The sequence below is a fragment of the Guillardia theta genome (assembly GCF_000315625.1).
Source record: "Guillardia theta CCMP2712 unplaced genomic scaffold GUITHscaffold_62, whole genome shotgun sequence".
Classification (NCBI taxonomy): domain Eukaryota; class Cryptophyceae; order Pyrenomonadales; family Geminigeraceae; genus Guillardia; species Guillardia theta.
The window spans coordinates 325,777-345,046 of NW_005434612.1; the positions used below are offsets into that span (position 1 = coordinate 325,777).

Below are 19,270 nucleotides of genomic sequence, written 5' to 3' on the forward strand. Positions count from 1 at the left end.
GCAGGGAGCAGGGAGCAGGGAGCAGGGAGCAGGGAGCAGGGAGCAGGGAGCAGGGAGCAGGGAGCAGGGAGCAGGGAGCAGGGAGCAGGGAGCAGGGAGCAGGGAGCAGGGAGCAGGGAGCAGGGAGCAGGGATCAAAGCTACCTGGTGAGGGTGCTTCTCTACGAGGTACTTGGCCGCATGCCTGTTCCTCTTCTCGCTAATGATCACGTGGGAAAGATCCTTATCCTGCCGCTGGTGGTACGGCACCTCCCCTATCATCGCCTTCTTCATCCTCTCCTGCTGCGTCTTCTTGTAGCTGACCTCCAGGACCTTCCTTGCCTTCTCCTTCTCTCTCACTCCCTCTCCTCCCCATCCTCCCCATCCCGGCGTCGCCTCCACCAGCTTTGGCTTCGTGCTCTCCATGATCTCTCGCTTCTCCTCCTCGAACTCCGCCTCCATGTCCGCGTCTGCGAATGCCGCCTGCATCAGCCGCACCTGCTCCTTGGAGGGCCCGGATAGCATGGCAGGAGGCTCGGGCTCCTGCTCCTCTCCTTCCTCTCCTTTTGCCTTCTTCTTTTGCCTGTCTCCTCCTCCTCCTCCTCCTCCTCCCTTCCCGACCTTCCCCAAGGTGACGTTGAGATCGAGCATCGTCTCCATCTCCGTAGCCTTCCGCTTCGCCTCCTTCCTTGTCATCCTCTCGCTCACAACCCCATCAGCGTCCTGCGTCGCTACGCGCTCCTTGCGCTCGCTGGCATTTGTCGCAGAGAGCCAGGGGTTCTCTTGCTTCCCTGCCCCTCCCTCCTTCCCCTCCGATTCGCTCTGCTTCTTCTTTCCTTGCCCTGCTGCCTTGCCAGGGGTAGCGAGCCAGGGGTTGGAGGAAGTTTCAGCAGCTGCTGCCTCCTCCTCCTTTCCGTTGAGATGCTTCGTGTCCACTGCCAAGGGAGATCATCGGGGAGCAAGTAACATAAAAGAGCTTACACTCGTCGTTGAAATCGATCTTGAGGCTCGGGTCTCCTCCTGCCTGCTTTCCTCCCCCTTGCTGCTGATTGTTCTCCTTCTTTGCCTCCTTTGATTCTTTCTTCGCTTCTTTCTTGGCACTCTGCATGTTCTTCCCTCCTCCTCCTCCTCCTCCTGGCTTTGCTTCGTACACGACCTCCTTCAAGCCTGTTCGCTCCTGCACCACAAGGGTGCTGCCAGTGGAGAATGCAACCTGGCAAGGCATGTTGATATCATATCATATCATATCATATCATATCATATCATATCAAATCATATCGTATTGTATCGTATCATATCATATCGTATCGTATCGTATCACATCGTACCGTACCGTACCGTACCGTATCATACCATACCATCCGCATCATCATCACCACCATCACCACCATCATCATCATCGTCATCGTCACCATCATTTCAACCTCATAATGTCATTCTCACCTCGTCAATCTGCGTGTTTCCATCTTTCAGAGGACCTGCGCTGCTCTTTCTCTTCTTGTTCTTCTTTTTCCCACTCTTGTTCGGGTTCTCAGCCGCCGCCTCTTCCTCCTCTTCGCTTTCCCCCTCAAAGTGTTTTCCCTGCTCATTCTCCTCCTGCTTCTTTCTCCGCATGCCTTGCGCCCCGTCCTCCTCGAACTCGCTGGCATCAGACAAGTCTTCCCCATCATGCATCGCGTTCAGGTCAGCCAGCAACTTGCTCGCCTCCTCCCGCTGCTTCTCCATGCTCCTCTGCATAAACGCCATCCCCATCACCCCTTTCACCTTCTCTTGCGACAGCTGCGGGCCCAGCACATCCTCTTTCCTTGCCTCGTCCAAGAACTTCTTGTCCTCCTCCTCCTCGTCCTCCTCCTCGCTCTCAGCCTCTAGCTGCTTCTTCCTCAGCCGCTCTCCCATCCTTATCTGCTCCTCAATTGCCTTCCTTGTCTCTTCGTCACCATCGTCCCCGTACGCTCGCCCAGCATGTGCCGCACCCACTTCGAAGTGTTCTTGTGCTTCAGAGTCAGCCGCTCCTCCGCCCTCTTCCTCGCCAGCATCTCCATCCTCTCCTTGTACGCCTCTGGGTCCAGCTCCTTGAGCTCTTTGTCCGCAATCGCTCCCTCCTTCTCCTTGTACTTCCTGGAGACCTTGTGGAACTTCTTGGACTTGATCTTGTTGATCCTCTTCGCCTTGATCTCCGCATGGAACAGCAGCGATCGCATCTTAGCCAGCTCCTTCTGCCGCGCCTGTACGTCCTCCACGCTCAGCTTCCTCAGCTCCAGCTCCTCGCTCTTCTGAAGGCTCGCCTCGTCCGCCCCTGCAGCGCTGATCATGCTCCCTATCTTCTGCTCCAGCGACGTCTGCGGCTTGAACGAGCTGATGATGGAGGAGGCTGTAACGTTGTGACCTGTCGGCATCTTAAGAGGGAAGCTGACATGCTCTGCCTCCCTGTTCTTCTTCACGATCGGCAGCCAGTGCGTCACGGTGTTCTTTGTGTCCTCGTACCCAACCTGTCTCATTGCCCGCTGCGTCACAATCGTGGGAGCTGGGACTGCCACCGCTCGCTTCCCCTCCACCTCCTCCAAGTCCTTCACGACGCTCTTCATTGATTGTTTCGACTTGAGGGGGTCCAGCAAGCTAGACAGCGAAAGCTGCTTCCCTTGCGTCCCTACCCCAAACTCACCCTCTGCAGCAGCTGGCACGTACGAAAGTTCCTGCTCCTCCTTCTTCTTCGTCGCCTTGACAGCAGCAAGAAGCTGCATGTGCCTGTCTTCATCATCCTGTTCCACAACTCAGATTTGAACTCCTCCTTCTCTACTCCTCTACTCTCCTCCTCCACCCTCCTTCAATCCGTCGCCCCCTTCACTCCTCCCCACTTCCGAGCAATGTACATTCACTGACCTCTTCTTCCTCTTCCTCTTCCTCCCCTTCGGACTGTTCATCTTCTCCGCCGTCCTCATTGAAGATGTCGTCCATGTCATCCGACCCTTCAGCCTCGTCCTCGTCCTCGTCTTCGTCCCTGTAGTTTTCACCACCAGAGTTCAGGAAGGCGGCAAGCAACTCATCTCGCTTGCATGACCTGTCATCCTTTCCTCCAAGATCGCCATAACGATCGTAGTCATCTTCACCGAACGCCTCATCCTCGTCGATCTCCTCGTCGTCAGAGAAATGGTCCGGCTGGTTTCAGCAAGTCAGCCCACAGAACCATGTGTCCTCCAAGACAAGACCTGCTCGTATTCGTAGATGTCCACCCCTGCGAACCTCCGCTTTTCATCCTTCTGCCTTCTCTCTTCGTCCTCGTCGCTCTCCTCGTACACGTCCTCCCCGACCTTCTTGTTTCCTTTCTTCCCCATCGATCCGTTTGCCTCCCGTTTCCCTCCTCTCGGTCGCCCTCCCCCGCGTCCCGCCGGGCTCGAGCCTTGACCACTCTTGCCGCCACCTCTCCCTCCTCCTCTCCCTCCTCCTCTCCCCCGCCCCCCGCCTCGCCCTCCTCCTCCCTTCCCTCCGTCCCCTCCTCCTCGTCCTACTGCGCTTCGCTGCTTCACAGTTCCTGCCATAGCGCACGTGCAATGCGGGCCAACCCCTACACTGTCGGAATCTCTTCAGAAGCTTCCAACGCTAAACTCACAAATATGTCTAAATTTTAGATTTAATCATAGTATTAAAACTAATGTATGTCATTTTAGTGTTAATTGTATTTTGAGTGAAAGTGCAGGGGAGTTTGTTGACAGCGCAGGCGACTGAAAACGGGGGAGGAAGCAGGGGAGAGGAGGAGGAGGGAGGGACTGAGGACTGAGGGGAGGGGAAGGAGGTGAACAGAGGGGGAGGGAGGGGGAGGGAGAGTTGTTGAGGAGAGCTCCAGGTGATGTTTTGAGGTAGAGGACTATAGTGCATGTCATGAAATGGCCGCCCTGCCCGCGACCTCTTCAAATTCCTCCGAATGAACTGACAGCATGTTTGTCCTCCAGGGCTAAAGGCCAACTCACCGTCGGTCTTGTTTGATACTAGCATCAACTAGCTTTCATCCGCATCCAACAGCTCTTCAGCATGAGCAGAGCGGATAGCAGCCTGTTACTTGCAGGGGAGGAGGAGCAGGGCCAGGGCAAGTACACCGACATCGATGAAGCGACCCCTTCCAAGAAGCCGCCGCTGTCGACCCTCAGGCTCATCTGTCTTAACATGCACGCTTTCAACTATGGCTTGTTCTATGCTTCGGTCGGCGTGCTCCTGCTCCCGGAGGAGGCCCTGCACATGTTCAACGAGTCGCACGCGATCTTCCTAGCTGTCATGTTGGTCATAGCCGGGGTCAGCCAGCTGATCTCACCTGCAGCGGGGTATTGGTCTGATAGGTTGATCTCTAGAATGGGTCGTAGGATGCCCTTCATCTTGGGGGGGAACTTGGTCTTGTTCTTGTCTCTGGGGTGTATGTATCTAGCAAGGACGTACTTGTACGGTTACACTTACCTGCTTCTTCTCTTCGTGGCAGTCTTGGCTCTCAATGTTGCCTACACTGGCTTCACTGGGCTTGTGTCAGATGTTGTCGACATGTCACAGATGGGATACGCGTCGGGAATCATGGGGGGGTTGACGGCAGCAGGGGCAGTGCTGGGACTGGTCAGTCTGGGCTTCTGGATCCCGCTGGACATGGCGTACGGACTGTACGCCATTGCAGTGGTCGCAACGACGCCCTTCACTTGGCTGTCTGTTCGAGACGCTCCGCTGCCCTTCGACAAGCAGAAACCTTACCTCTTCTCGGAGCTGCTCAAGAGCTACTGGATCTCCCCGACGACCCACGGGGATTTCTTCTGGGTGTTCGTCTCGCGTACTTTCTACTACATGGGTGTTTCCATTCAGATATACATCTTGTACTACCTCAAGGATACCATGAAAGACCCTGAGATCAGCGGCAATGCACAGAAATACACTGCGATCCTATGCATTCTGTCCCAGAGCGCGTCAGGAATCGTCGCTGCGGTCTCCGGCAAGTTCTCAGACGGGATGGGCAGGAAACCTCTAATCTACTTCTCCTGCCTCATCATGGCCTTGGTGTACATCGGTTACTGCTTCATCGATGACTACCAGTGGGTCATCGCTCTTGGCCTCTGCTACGGAGCCAGTAATGGGGTCTATTTGGCGGTAGACTATGCCCTGGCTGTCGAGTGTCTGCCACAGAAGGAAGACCATGCTCGCGATCTTGCGATGTGGGGCATTGCCGCCTTCTTGGGCACAATGTTCGGTCCCTGCGTTACTGGCCCCATGCTGACCATCATCGGTGGCCAAGGGACAAGCCATTATGCATTCCGTGGCTACGTCGCTGTCATGATGACTGGAGTGGTGTACTGTGCTTTCTGCGGAGGTTTCATCTACCGCGTGCGGAAGGGAGAACCGACGTATCATTTTTCAGAGAGCGAAAATGTTTAGATAGATAGTTGCGAAGGTAATGAATTACCTTGTGAATCGGACGGAAATTCGAAAGTAATCTCACCTTTATTATCAAGATGCAAACAAACACAATCTGCCAAAGCTTGCTAACTGGACGAATGAACGAACCAGTCATCAGACTGCTCATTATTTCTTGTGCAATTCACTAGTGCTAGAAATCTGATGGTTCTAATCTCAAGATCCTAAAAACCAAAATGTCAGGAAACAAAGCTCTCAAAGATTGTGCATTTTTCTTGTCCGCAGCTTCCATACCCCCTCACAGTAAGGTGTGCCGATTCCTATACTTCGCAGAGAATATTGCGGTTATGATACCAAATAATATCTTTGCAACCAATTGAAAATCATTCAGCTCACATACGAGAATGGGTTGCCCTTGATCTGGCGCGAAATGTAATCTTGATTGAATCGCGTGAAAGAATGGAACTGTTCTGCGAGCTTGAAGTTCAAGATCTTGTTGTATTCTTCCCTCAGTGCTGTTTCCCTCTGCTGTACCACTTTGCTCACAATGCTTGTAAGCTCCTCGTGCGTATAAAGCTTCTCAGATGGTCTATCCGTATTCACCACGGGCTGTTCGCCTTCGTTCATGTTCTTCTTTGACTGCTGAATGTGCTTCCGAACATATCCATCGATTTCTTCTGATTCTATCGGCCTCGTCGCTGGAAAAGGATTCTCCCTCACACCAACCCCGATCGGTACACCAGCCTGCGCAGCTTTCGTTGCCATCATCTCCGCATACCTCTGTCTTTTGGAGATCTGCAAAAGATCCATTGAGGAAGAATCTGTGCCAAGGTGCGCCGACATGGAGCACGTGGTCGGTAGCGCATCACTGAGCGTTTCCAGATCCAAAGGTCGCTTCATTCCAATCATCGTCATTCTTGGGATTTTGGATTTGTCTGTGTCGATGTTAAATAAGCTTTGATATCCCGTGGAGTTTTTCCAATCAGTCAAGATGAGAAACAATCTGAGCTTATCCTGCCCAAAAGCGTTAGTCAGATGATAAGGTAATTTCCCCAAATGTTTGGACCATCAAAGTTGTAAAGGAATCTTCCGATTCATACTTTCATTTCAAGCCACCAATACCCTAGCTTTCTGCTCTCAGTTCCTCGTGAAACCTATGCAGGCCAACACAGAGACCAATCGACAAGAAATATGAACATACGCTGTAAGATTGGTTATATTTGATATGCTATCGAGGACTACGCATGTACGAATATATCAAATTCCTTTGAACGAACAGAAACAACTTCCTCCATTTGATCTTCGTGTTCAAGAATTCAACAACCAAATGTATCATCGAAAGGTAGACAAGTCTTGCTCACAACATAAAAATTCCAAAGGACTGAATGGACCTTCCTCATAATGAACTAGCCATCAAACCCCCATTCTGCCCTAAACGAGACCGCTTACACTAAACCAGAAACTATGCTGATCGCCTATCATAAATCATGTACAAACCTTTCAAAGAACAAGCTCTTGGCTAAAGTAGATGCATCAGAACTATTACAAACACTGATTCTACTCCTCTCGCGTCCCTTCCCCCCGTCCACTCCTCAACCATGGCCTTGCTTCACTGCACTTCGAGCAGAGGAGCGGCGATGGCGGTAAGAGCCGCTCTTTTGGTCCCACCCTAAAACAACACCCCAGAAATCTCCCACCCCCCTTTTCTCACCATCATATCGTCAGACCCCAGAAAATCATATGAGAAGAACCCCCTTTTCTCTGACAACGAACGGGTATGCGACTACCCCTACCCCAAGATATCTCTGGAACCCTACCTCTGGGTACCCTCATTCAAATTATCAGTACACGCGGTATGGCAGGCCTCCACCCAGGTACGGAATTTAAAACCGATGCATATTACATTTTAATACATTACTGCTTCTTAATATTTTATTTTATGAATGTATCTGCAGGCTCCTTGGTATGATTTTTGTACAACTTTAAAAAACTTTTATCCCTCTATTTTCTCGAGCTGACCTGACCATTTTGAGCTGGGTATATTGTTATTGTGAACATAATGGTACCAATATTTATATAATAATGGATGCATGGTAGAAACAAAGAGTTACCGGGTCCTAACGGTCCGGTACAATCTGTTGCAATGGTACAGATTTCAATGGATAACTGCACCAAAACCAAAACTTTCACAGTTCCCCTCAACCTTCCTGGTGTATCTTTGAAAAAGTGTAGGATTGGTTAAATATCTTGCTCCTCAACATCAGCACAATTTTAAAGAGGAAGTTTGTACCACAAGCATCAGTGCATATCGGTACATTCATGGTACTAATATTATACATATTTTGACAAAAGTTGGATTGATTTTTGTAATAATATTATGAATTCGTGGTACCATTTACTTTCTTGGGTAGCAAACTCTAAACCTGTTCAAATCGATCGTTACAAAGAATTTGCCGTTGTAACTGGCAGTGCCAAACCTGTCAGTGTTGGGCCCGGCCCGGCTTGCCGCTTCCCGGCGGCCGCCCGGTCACCAGCCACCGCACGGTGACGACGGTATCGTGGCACCGTCCGGAGTCCGATGCTGTGACGGTCCGATCACCGGGTCCCGCCGGGCGCGGACGGTCCGATCCGATCATGATCCGATCGGATGACTCTTGAATCCGATCCGCCGCGCCGCAAGGCGGAAGTTCCGAGTTCGGCTCACTTGAACTCAGTGATCGGACTGTTTCAAGTTCCAGCGGCCGAACTAGTACTAGCCGGTCCGCCGAGTGACATGATGAACCGGGCTTCGCGGGTCACGGGGGCACTGGATCGGGCTGCCGCGCCACGCTGCCGTACTACTAGCTACGGCCCGGCCGCAGTACTACCGGCGTGACACTGGAACCTTGGCACTACTGTGACCTGATCTGAGTGGGAAAGCGGTGCCAACGGCGGTGAATGCAATTTAACTAGTAAACGGGCCAAACAATCGGATCGGACGGCAACTTCACTGTCTCAGGCTGCAAGCACTGTCAAGCGAGGTGCTCCCGCGCCGCCGGGGCGACAGTGCGGCGGCACATTAGAAACGGTCCGCTGATGCTGCAGTGCCGGCCCTCACTGAGTCAGCAAGCCTCCGGCTATCGAAAGACTCTCGTAGCTCAGACGCCGTTTCAGCTACCGGCCAAGACTCAGGCTGTAGGATCAGCGCCATTATCCCGCAGTGACTCAGCATGACTACATCTGCCGCTGCCAGTTGAGCAGACCGTCTTACAGACCGAGTCACAAAGCGAGCAGCAGCCAAACCGCGTGTTGAGAGTGCGGTCAGCTTAGAAGAAGTCAGCGATAGAGTCAACGTAGTAATTCGCCTGCAAAGATGTCAGTGGAAGACCTTCAGGACACCAAGCGCAACATGAAGTAAGAACAAGTGAAAGTGAAGTTAAGGAGGAATCAGTGAGGGAGACGAGGGAATAGAATGAAAGGGGTTCAGCAGAACGAGTGGAAGATGAAACAAAGGTGCCTTGCCTTGATCTTGTTGTTCGCTGAAAGATACTTCTCCTCCGTAGTGACACCGGACAAGGTCAGGCAGCTGACGCATCCGTTGCTGTTGCCGAAGACAATGTCCGTGTCCAATCTGTCACCGACCTGCAAGATCACCATATCATCAACCACTATCACTGATGCATCGTAAGTGGGGCACCATGCAGATCCTTGATCGATCGATCTTGTACTTGTCGGCAATGTAGTCGATCATCAGGCTGCACAGCCGTCAGCATTTGAACCTCGGACTAAACGCGCCCTCACGGTGATGGCTTGCCAACAACAGTTGGCTCCTTTCCAGTGCACCCCTTGATAGCGCCAGCCATGGAGCCATTTCCAGCCCATTCCTTCAGCGTTCTCTTAGTGACTGCATGTAATCATGATCAGCTGACCTGCGCGTCGGTCAAGTGGGTGACGGCATCCAAGTTAGTGACGATGAACTGACATCCAGGGTTTTCGTTGATGCACAACTGCCCATCTTGTCAGAAGGATGCCTTGCGTGCTATGCAATGCTGCACTGCCATGTACCTGAGCGTACTGGATCTTGTAATAGTTGATGTAGCGGTCAAAGCCGACAATGACGGCACCAACATCCTCATCGTGAGGAAGAGCAAAACCTGTTTGTAACAGTTACAATGACATTCAAACGTGGCAAAGCAAGCAAAAAGTAAAAATAAAACAAATGCACCAGGCTTCAGCTCGATCGTCTTCGCCTTGTCATTTTCTCCACCAGTCCTGGGGATACAGTTTATCACAAACATCTACGTGTGAGTGCAGCATTGAAAACGCTTGACCCTCTCTTTCACATACAAGTGTGCTCCTCTCTGCCGTCCTGCCATTCTCACCATGGAACGTTGATGAGGTCCAACTCTTCCTGGATGCCTCGCTCGCCGATGATGTATACTTTCTTCCCAGTCTCCTTGAACTTGGTTTGCTCAAGGTATGCAGCTGCTGCAAACGATGAAGAAAAAATCTCCTCGGGATTGACGTTCAGTCCTGTAAAGGAACACGTCACAACCACCCAAATACTCTTTTGTACTTGCCCAAAGAGTCGAACTTGGCCTTGTAACCCTTGCGGCTCTTGGTGCTGTTGTTCGTAACGAAGAAAATCTTCTTTCCGGCTGCTCGAAGTTTCTCGAGCACCTCGGGAACACCTGGGATCAAGCTATCTCCCTTCCAAATCACTCCATCGCAATCGAAGATGAACACGTCGACAGAGTCCAGCATCTTGACTGAAAATCATCAAGAACAAATGAGTCAATGGTCAAATATGCATTACAAGCAAACGACCTGCAGAGTCCGGCGTCAGTTTCATCGTCGTCTCTGGGGAAGCAGCCGACGGCGCTGCCATCATCATCGGGGCGTACCCGCCCCTTACACGGATTGTTGGCCTAACCATCGTCTTCGAGATGGACTGAGCCTTTGAGAGCTGGGGTGCTCGAAGGAGCAGGGGACGAGATGAGACCAGGGAGGAGAAGGCGGTTGCCTGCGCCGCCATGGCCAACAGAACCGCCGCCGACAGAGTCCGCATTGCCTTGATAGAAAAGTTTCTGGTTTGCGAGTGGGTTGCAGATATGACGGTGGGGTACTACAGATACGGGTAATTCCAGGAGAAGAATAGGGGGTAATCCACAGATCAAATTGTAAATATGAGGGGTGGTGATATGTACCCACCCAAATACTATATGACATCTAAGATGGAGGGAGGCGTGAGACGGGGTAGGTATCTGCTGTAAAATAGCTAGTTGACCCGGCGATGCCAGTCAGGCCTAGGCTGAGTTGAAACCCGGAGTACGAGGACAATCGGTGGCAGGAGAGTCGAGGTTGGCCGAAACAGTGTACCGACTCCCCCGGCGGCGTCGGGCCGGGAGTCCTGGTCCGAGCCCGGGATTCCGGCGCCGGGCCCGGCCTCCGGGTCTGTTCCGTGACAGTCACAGTCATTCAAAGTTGAGTCACAGTCACTCTTTAGCCTCGGACTCCGACACTCAGTGAGCCGACTGACCGTACTCGTCACAGTGATGTCAGATCCGGGAGGCTGTCAATGACTCCGCGGCAGTGCGGCGACCCAGCTAACTTCCGGAACTCGGAACTTCGGAACGGTCACCGTTCGTGACAGTGACTTGAAGGCTTGCCGGGCAACGCGGCCGGCGTCACTGCCACTCAGTGACTGCGGCACACGAAACCAGCGGTCAGCCTTGCGCCAAGTTGAAAAATTCGGAACTTCCGAATCAGTGCCACAGTGACGGTCCGGCCCGGCCCAGGCCCGGGCCGCGCGTACCGTACCGTACGGTCACCGGGTAGTACAGTACGGCCCGGGCACGGACGGTCACGGCGCCGCCGAGCCACTGGACCTGAGTGGGCCGCACTGAACTTGACTCACTGTAAGTTACGCCTAAGGGGCGTCACGCTACTAGTGAGTCACTGAACGGAGTCAGGCTGACTGGCCGGGCCCGGTTGGCACTGAGCCCGGGCCGGGCCGCACAGGCGGGCGGCATTGAAGCGGCCGCGGGCACTGCGGCAGTCACTGGCGCATGCTATCCGACTCGGCGGCGATGATATCAGTCGATCCACTGTTTGACTCAGTGACTCGGAAGCCGCGACGATCTCATCCGAGTCAACTTTCCGAACTGTCAGTCGGATGCCGCCGGTGACGGTCACGGTTCCGATTCTCAGGCATAATCGGTTCACCGTGACTGACAATTCCGACTCGTTCCGAAGTTCTGCCGGGCCACTGAGCGGCGTGACTCAGTAGTACGCACTGGCTCGGCCAGCAGGTCACCGGCACTGCAACTTGGCAAGTTCCGATCCGGGTCCGATCAAAAGTGGGTCCGGCGAGTCCCGGAGTCGGCGGCGGCGACTCCCAGGGCCAGCGGCAAGCCTGCCAAGTTTTTCGGTACTGAAGTTGCACCTCATGAAATGGTCTTTACCCACCCCATGCTCTTGGAGCACCCCACCATCTCTTCGGAGTATTCCGTAGCATACCACCCCACCATTACACCCTTCCCCGTTGTATCATTCCTTTAAAGCACCCTACCCCCTTGATCATCCCACGGTGCCCTCCGCATGTCCCGACTGCGCCTGAACTTGCGGCCCCCCCTCCAGTGACCGGTTTTTACTACGAGCTTGCTCATGTAGTAATGAGTACCCCCACCCATGGAGTTATCGGGAAACTCTCCAAGCCAGGAGCAGGAGGACCGGCTAATAAATAAACAGGGACAAGAGGGTACCCCAGAAGAATGGATCTGTGGGGGTGGGCCGTTGCCTTGGGGAGGTGGTGGGTCCTTGGGTTCTGTTCCGAAAAAAAAGTTGGAAGCAAGTTTAGTCGATTTTTTACTTGTGTTATTTGAAATTGTCAGGTTAATTTCGAACAAAGTTTGAAATCTCTTATGTTGACACCGAAAACATGTATTGAGCCCAGGTGGGGGTACCAGTACTTTGACTAGTAGTAAAAGTGTATGGTGGGTAGTTCAATTTCTGGGGTACGACTTGATCCTGGGGTCTGACCACTGCAGGTAGTGTAAATAATAATAGGGGGTAGGGTAGGTGTCACATATCGAGAAAAGAATGATTGAAATCCAGGGTAGGGTGCTCTTCATTCCCATATCCTTGGGGAAAAGGGGGTGTTTTTGACTAGGGAAATACGGGTACGGCGCGGAGGAGATGATCTGTACCAGTACCGGGAAGAGGGGTGGGCCAAGGAATTGATCCGATCGGGGGTTGGGGTGGGAACAAGAGTCGAACCTTTTAGTCAATCATTCGTAATCGATAACTGCCGCATGGCGGGGGAAGGGGGGCCGCGAGGGCATAGTGAGATGAGAAGGAGAGTTGGAGAGGGAGATGCTGATACTTGATACACATCCATGTGTAAATGTATCGAAACTTTTGTGAGAAATATCTCAAGCCTCTCTCAATGAGTCCCTGTGAATTTTGTTTTGGCGTGTTGGAAGAGTTTGATTCTTTGTGATAAGTCGATACGATGTCCAACAGAAATTCCCTTAGAAATGAGAATGCTAGGCGTCTCCCCGCATAATTTTTCACATGGATACCATTGTATTTGTCCGATTGTGTACTATAAGCGCCCCTGCAAGACTCAGAAGGGTGCAATGCATGCTTTTGGGTTTGGAACGATTTGTGCTTGTTTGAAAATGTAGACGCTGCGTAATTTGAAGCTAAATCCCCACTTGACAAATTGGCTTTAGTCGTTCTGAATTAGTTCTTATTGATTCGAATTTTGGAAGGATTCCTGTTCTTCTCGAGATTTCAGTGATTGTATATCCCATCATTATCCTACTCAAAAAAATTGTACACCATATCAAACATGTATCTTCCCATAATGTAAAAGTTGACGATTTGTACAGGAAAAGCAAAACGGCCACCAAGTTTCAGCAGGAGCGGGGAATCACCATGACCGACGCTAGCTTGCCTTCCACCCCCACAGAGCAATTTGACTTCTGTCCAAAGACTTCGGTGGCAGTGAAGCCTCCTGGTGCAAACCGCCGAATGCGAATAGCCAGACCAAACCTGTCCAGCACAACGAGGAAGACGTACAGTGGGATGCGAGATCGGGACCTTCAAAACTGGGCAGGGCAGCTGTTGAGGAGAAAGCTGGATGACCTGATCGATGGAAGAGGGGAGCAGAACGATGAAGAAGATTTGGGCGCCAGAGACCACGAGAACGATGCGGGAGACGAAGGTGGGACACAGCAGAGGACATCGGGAGCTCATGAGCCCCCAACAGCTGCCACCAACACGAGGGTTCACGATGAGGAAAGAGCAAGATTGAATGAGGGGACAAAGAGCTCAACCACAGGCACGCGGAGGGTGACGAAAAGGAGGAGTAATGCAGAAGAAAAGTTGGAAACTAGCAAGGTAAGAAGAAGCAGCAGGTTGCAAAAGCAAAACTAAAGGGAATAACCTGTCATGTCGATTTCAGCAGCGATGTTGAAAGGACTTATTAACAGCATGGCTTGTGTTTCAATGTTTTGCGGTGATGATACAAATTCCAAACTCACATTGGGAGCTGATCCGCTGCGTCAACATGTTGTGCAGGGAATGTAACTCACTTCCCTCAGACACTAGAAGTGCTTTGTCTTAACTCAAGTTAACTCTAGATGATTTCTTAAAAATTAAACCCACCTATTGAAATCCAGCGCTTTTGTGTAAGATACCATTCGATGAAGCCGAGGAAGCAATGGGAAAGAACGCAGGCACACTTGATTCGTACTCGTATGTTTCTCAAACCAACCTACTAGTAGATGCCTAGTCATGCTTCTATTCCCCCTCTCTTGTTTTCTCTTCACTATGTGCATGCATCATATTCGAACTCATCTTTCCTCCAATACACCACTCCTCTGCACATCATTTTCGCATCTCTCCCCTCACGATCTCCTTCTTCGAACTCCCTCCGGTGCCCTGACTCCTTCCCTTTCCCCTTCCATTCCCTTCCCCTCTTCCCTTACCCCTTTTCTCCTGCCAGGTTTCCTGCCAGCTTCCTGCCAGGTTTCCTGCCAGCTTCCCGAGCTCCCCAGTCTTCTCTACACCAACATCCTGCCTTCCCTCACCTCCCCGCCAAAATTCTACCCCGTCTCTTCCTTCGCCCATCCTCCGCCCCCCTGAAGTCCGTGTTTCCCCTCCCGGCAAGTGTACCTCAAATTTTTTATTTGCCCAAGGTACCTCCTCCCTGCGGTCCGGGCCTTACCTTGCCGATCCCTCCGTCCGCCTCCCTGCTCCCTGCTCAGCTTGCTCAGTTCTGCTTCCATCTGCCTACAGCTTGCAACCCGAACCCCAGCATCCCTCATCCTTGGCCTTGCTCCTTCATACAGACCCTTCCACCCTGATCCGCAAAAGTCGCATCTCAAGATGCGATGGCTACTGCTGCACTTGATCCGAGCTTGTGAAATTGGACGATCAGTCTCAGCAATATCTGAAGAACAATGCTAGTGCTCCTTGCTTGCTACCAGATGCTCAAGCTTCCTCTGGCCCTGATGCTGCTGCTGCTGCTGCTGCTGCTCGCAGTCACACCCACAGTTGAAAGAACTCCAGTCCTGGCCGTGAATCCGCGGAGCCATGTTCTCGCCTCCCTGCGAGGGGTTGCGCCCTATCCTCTGTGCTTGAGTGCTAGAGGAGGGACGGGGCTGTGGGAGGCGAATGAAGAATTCGAGAAAGAGCGGCAGAAGGTCATGGAGGAGCGGGAGCAGAGGAAAAAGGAGTTCGAGGAGCAGTACAGGCGGGAGGAAAGACAGAAGTTGCAGGATAGGTTGTCCAACATGACGGAGATGGACTTCATGAACTTCACTTCCCTCAAAGATGAGGCGTTGAGGAATATGGAACGAAATTCACCACGAACGGGGCTTTCCGTCGAAGGGGACTTCAAGCCCTTCGTGGAGCTTCTGCAAGCCAGCGAGGACGAGGACGAGGACGAGGACGAGGACGAGGACGAAGGCGAAGGCGAGGGCAAAGGCAAAGGCGAGAGTGAGGGCGAGGGCGAGGGCGAAGAGGGAGAGCATTGGTTCACCAGCGAGATATCTGTTGGTCCTGACGACGTTGCTATTCCCCTTGCGTACCCGGTAGAATCCGAGAGCGACGTGGATTCGCAAGCTTTCGACCGGGAGGTCCCGCAAGAGTGGGAGACGCTGGTGGAAGGCGTGCAAGCAGTGAAGCTGGGCGGCAACAAGAGCGTCGTGCCGGTGAAAACATCTCTGGAGGTCTACAGGCGAGTAGTTGAGGAGCACCCACCCCCAGCAATCAAGCACGGGTACCTGTACGTTTGGGGCCTCGGGTCCTCTGTCACTGCAAAGGACCTGGAGAGGGCGTTTGCTGGTTTCGAGGGGTATGTCTCCTCGACGATCGTCAGTGATCTTGCCATGGACCCTCGTATCGCCCGCATCCAGCAGGTGTGTCGTGCTAGTGCTAGTTGGTACAACCACACCTGCACGCCCGATATGAACAGGACATTGATCGAGGAGAATGTCGCGAAGTTCAAAGAGAAGCTGGAGGGGGGCAAGGCTAAGGAGCCCCATATCACCTCGGAAGATCTCAACGACGAGTTTCTCAACGACCTCTTGGAGAAGGACGGGAGGGCGAGCACGGCAGAATGGATGGCGCAGCATGGAATAGAAGGAGGAGATTACATGGAAGATGAAACGCCGGAGTTCAATTTGACCAGCTTCGTTGGCTACGAGGTGAAGTCCTACGCGCTGATCGAGTTTGCCTCCTCGAACCTAGCTCGTTCTGTTACGCTCCAACAGGAGGGCCTGGAGATCGCAGGGTCGAACGTGTCGCTTGCGCTTGCGTGGGACGACGAGGGTCTCATCATCAAGTCATTGGAGAAGATCAAGACCAGGGTCGACGCCATTGGGTTTCTCCACCAGCTCCTTCCCTTCCAGATGCTCGATGCCGACAACACGGTCACTGCCCTCCTCTACCTCTGCCGCAAGAGACCGGACGCCGAGCTCAACGTAGGAGAGCCCTTCTATACACGGATTGCAAGGCTCTGCAGGCACGGACCAGACCCTCCCCGCCTGCTCAGCCGCATGTACCAGCCCCACAACAGGAAGCTGTGCATGCAGCATGAGATCGTCTCAACCCTCCTGACCCGCGCGCTGGAGCTTGCACCCATGATGTCGACAGATTCCATCTCCACTGTGCTCTACATCATCTCCCAGATGCCTGTCTTCAAGGTCAACCTCCCCGGTGGGATTGACTTCCGGACCTCACTTCCTCCTTTGGAGGAGGAGAATGAGATCAAGATAAGCGGTGGACCGGAGACCTATGGCTGGTCGGCGCTTCCCTTCAAAGTTTGGCACAGGCTGAGCCGCATGCGGAATGGGGCAGGGCTCGACATGATGCTGAAAAAGCATCAGGCGCATATCGACAACTACAAGTTCTCGTGGCGCGGGCAGAAGATTGGTGTGAGCTTTGGGAGCAGCCTTGAACCGAAGAATGTGAGGAGGAGGAGGGACAGGTACACACTGAACCCATACGTGCCGGGGAGGCTGTACGAAGGGCACAACTTGGTGCAGGCGGGCTACATGGGGAGGGGCGGGCCGGCGCTGGCATTCAGGAAGATGATGGGATACGATACAGAGCGGGCCAAGTGTTCGGATGAGACGCTGATGAGGATCGCGAACAAGACTGACGCGGAGATCAGGAGGAAGGAGCGGGTGAACTGGCTGCGATCAATCAGGCACATGTATAGACTGGACAACAACACAGCGGCGCTGGAAAAGGCAAAGGAGATGGGGTTGCAGATGTGGTCGGAGCTGGTGACGGAGGGAGAGCATGAGAATCGCTGCACGATAGACAACTTGTGGTTGACCGGCTATGACCTGGAGCAGGTCGAAAAAGGTAATGACCCCGACGAAACGATCGGGATGTGGAAGCCAAAATATGACATCACCGACGGCATCAGCGACCCCATCAAGGGCAGGTCTGCTATGGCGGCGAGAGCGAGAGCAGGGGCAGGGAAGGGAAGAGCTGGGAAGGGATGGGAAGGCCAGAGCAGAGCACTGCAGGGAAGAGAATGGAAGAGACAAGGGGGGGGCGGGAGGAAGTGCAGGAGAGGGAAAGATCTTCTTGTTCGTCTAGGACTACTGTCCTCGTCTCCGTGGTTCTGGTCTGACTTGTGCCGGCAGGTGGTTGCGGAACGAACGTCCTTCCTTCGTGGAGGAGGACAGACATATGCACAAGCTGATGCCCAAGACGACTGAGATTGTGCTCCGCTCGTTTGTGGAGGCGCATATGAGAGGGGAGCCCATGGTATGGTGTGTGAATGGGGTGGCGTGGCCAAAGAGCAAGAAGTTGCTGGATCGCATTCTGAGGGAGGGAAAGAAGAAGCAGAAGAGGAAGCGAGTCTCCGCTCTGCCGCTGTCTAGGTCTGCATGCCATGCATCCATTCCATGGTCTGACGTTGAGGTCAGCGGGTTGGACAGCGACGAGAAGCTGCAGGAGTGGGTGAGGGCGACCCGGGAGAAGGACATGAAGAGGAAGAGGAGGCTGAGGCGATTGTTCGGGAAGTCTTCGCCGGACAAGTCCGAGGCGAGGAGCAGGAAGCTGCTTGAAGCGAAGCTCTACGCCATGGCAAAGCAGGCGAACTACACTGTGCAGCCTGGGACGGAATGGAAATTTCTCCCTTACGTCAGGAAATTGAGGTAAACGACTTGCATTCCTGCTGCTGCTGCTGCTGCTGCTGCTGCTGCTGCTGCTGCTGCTGCTGCTGCTGCTGCTGCTGCTGCTGCTGCTGCTGCTGCTGCTGCTGCTGCTGCTGCTGCTGCTGCTGCTGCTGCTGCTGCTGCTGCTGCTGCTGCTGCTGCTGCTGCTGCTGCTGCTGCTGCTGCTGCTGCTGCTGCTGCTGCTGCTGCTGCTGCTGCTGCTGCTGCTGCTGCTGCTGCTGCTGCTGCTGCTGCTGCTGCTACGTTTACTGACCACCATGCTAGCGATTCCTCAATGTGGAACATCACCTACGATGGCTTCAAGGAGATGGAAAAGGATGATGTCAACATCCTGAGGCTTCGGGGGTTCGGAAGCCGCAGCTTCAAGTTGGAGACCTTGCGACTGAAGGAGAAGAGTCGAGGACGAGAGGGAGAAGAAGAGGACAAGAGGAGGAAGGAGCATGTCTTGAGGATACGAGGAGGAGGAATGAGCTCCCAGTTCGACCCTTTGTCCCAGTATTTCAGATCCTTTGAACCTGAGGAGACGATGGAGCTTACCGGGATGGAGGCGGAGGAGGAGCAAGGGCTGGAGGAGGAAGACGACGATAGCTCTTTCGAAGCGATGATGAGCAAGCAGCTTGACTGGAGGAGGAGGATGCAAAACTCGACGGTATATAAGGAATACTTCCTTGGGCCGGAAGCATGGGACGAGAAAACCAGGAGAGTAATCGCATGCTTGGAGAACGCAAGTTTTCCTATTCATAAGGTACTGGAGGAACACGAAACGAGTGAGGAGGTGGCAAGGAGGGTGGCAAGTAGTTGGGAATGGAACAGGAGGAGAAGGAGCAGTTGGAAGCAACCATATTGCAGAAAGGAGAGGAGCAGGAGCAGGAGAAAGAGGAGCAAGAGGAGGTTGTAAGCCTGAACTGCATGAACAGGTGGAGCTACAGGAGGTTCAGGAGTTCCATGAAAACCTGTCATCCTGCGTGAGGGGAATGACGGTGCCTGAGTGGGTGGTGATGAGAAAACTGAGGGCGAGGAGGAGGTACAACGAGGAGGAGGAGATAAGGAGGGCCATCAACAACGAGATGTCGAGCTCGGACGAGGATTTCAACCCTGAGGACCTCGACATGTCGATCAATCAGACTGAGTTGAAACAGTTGGTGCTCAACGAGAAATTCCTCCAGGTCCTACCTCCTCTTCCTCCTCCTCCTCCTCCTCCTCCTCCTCCTCCTCCTAAATCATCCT

At 53.2% G+C, this 19,270-nt stretch overlaps 5 protein-coding genes across 5 annotated transcripts in view; 3 read left to right on the forward strand and 2 right to left on the reverse strand.

The window, feature by feature from the left end:
- The window catches only part of GUITHDRAFT_112862 (hypothetical protein), a gene marked incomplete at both ends in the record, with an annotated part of 4,034 nt that extends 724 nt beyond the window's left edge, over positions 1-3,310 (reverse strand). Inside the window, 6 exons of the mRNA XM_005828052.1 lie at positions 144-913; positions 960-1,191; positions 1,422-1,895; positions 1,952-2,737; positions 2,859-3,134; positions 3,185-3,310. Of these exons, the coding sequence (XP_005828109.1) occupies positions 144-913; positions 960-1,191; positions 1,422-1,895; positions 1,952-2,737; positions 2,859-3,134; positions 3,185-3,310 (2,664 nt within the window). The remainder of the gene's footprint in view (positions 1-143; positions 914-959; positions 1,192-1,421; positions 1,896-1,951; positions 2,738-2,858; positions 3,135-3,184) is intronic.
- A 613-nt stretch (positions 3,311-3,923) lies between these two features.
- GUITHDRAFT_164484 (hypothetical protein) lies at positions 3,924-7,002 on the forward strand. Its single transcript, XM_005828053.1, has one exon. It carries the CDS (start codon positions 4,005-4,007, stop codon positions 5,376-5,378), a length of 1,374 nt encoding a protein of 457 aa, XP_005828110.1. The 5' UTR covers positions 3,924-4,004; the 3' UTR covers positions 5,379-7,002.
- A 1,660-nt stretch (positions 7,003-8,662) lies between these two features.
- On the reverse strand, positions 8,663-10,100 carry GUITHDRAFT_158244 (hypothetical protein; the record flags this gene model as incomplete). The annotated part of the gene is made up of 9 exons (XM_005828054.1): positions 8,663-8,701; positions 8,859-8,978; positions 9,034-9,091; positions 9,138-9,220; positions 9,266-9,343; positions 9,402-9,490; positions 9,604-9,608; positions 9,719-9,869; positions 9,917-10,100. 9 exons carry the CDS (start codon positions 10,098-10,100, stop codon positions 8,663-8,665), a joined length of 807 nt encoding a protein of 268 aa, XP_005828111.1.
- Positions 10,101-13,229: 3,129 nt separating this feature from the next.
- On the forward strand, positions 13,230-14,015 carry GUITHDRAFT_153934 (hypothetical protein). The gene has a single exon (XM_005828055.1). The coding sequence runs from the start codon at positions 13,278-13,280 to the stop codon at positions 13,776-13,778; it is 501 nt and encodes a 166-aa protein (XP_005828112.1). The 5' UTR covers positions 13,230-13,277; the 3' UTR covers positions 13,779-14,015.
- Positions 14,016-14,806: 791 nt separating this feature from the next.
- Positions 14,807-19,012, forward strand: GUITHDRAFT_112867 (hypothetical protein; the record flags this gene model as incomplete). The annotated part of the gene is made up of 5 exons (XM_005828056.1): positions 14,807-17,301; positions 17,507-17,746; positions 17,792-18,022; positions 18,308-18,788; positions 18,857-19,012. 5 exons carry the CDS (start codon positions 14,807-14,809, stop codon positions 19,010-19,012), a joined length of 3,603 nt encoding a protein of 1,200 aa, XP_005828113.1.
- Between the last annotated feature and the right edge of the window lie 258 nt (positions 19,013-19,270).

Excerpts from the sequence above, each read along its gene's own strand:
- GUITHDRAFT_164484 (XM_005828053.1), top strand. The coding sequence starts at position 4,005 with ATGAGCAGAGCGGATAGCAGCCTGTTACTTGCAGGGGAGGAGGAGCAG.
- GUITHDRAFT_153934 (XM_005828055.1), top strand. The coding sequence starts at position 13,278 with ATGACCGACGCTAGCTTGCCTTCCACCCCCACAGAGCAATTTGACTTC.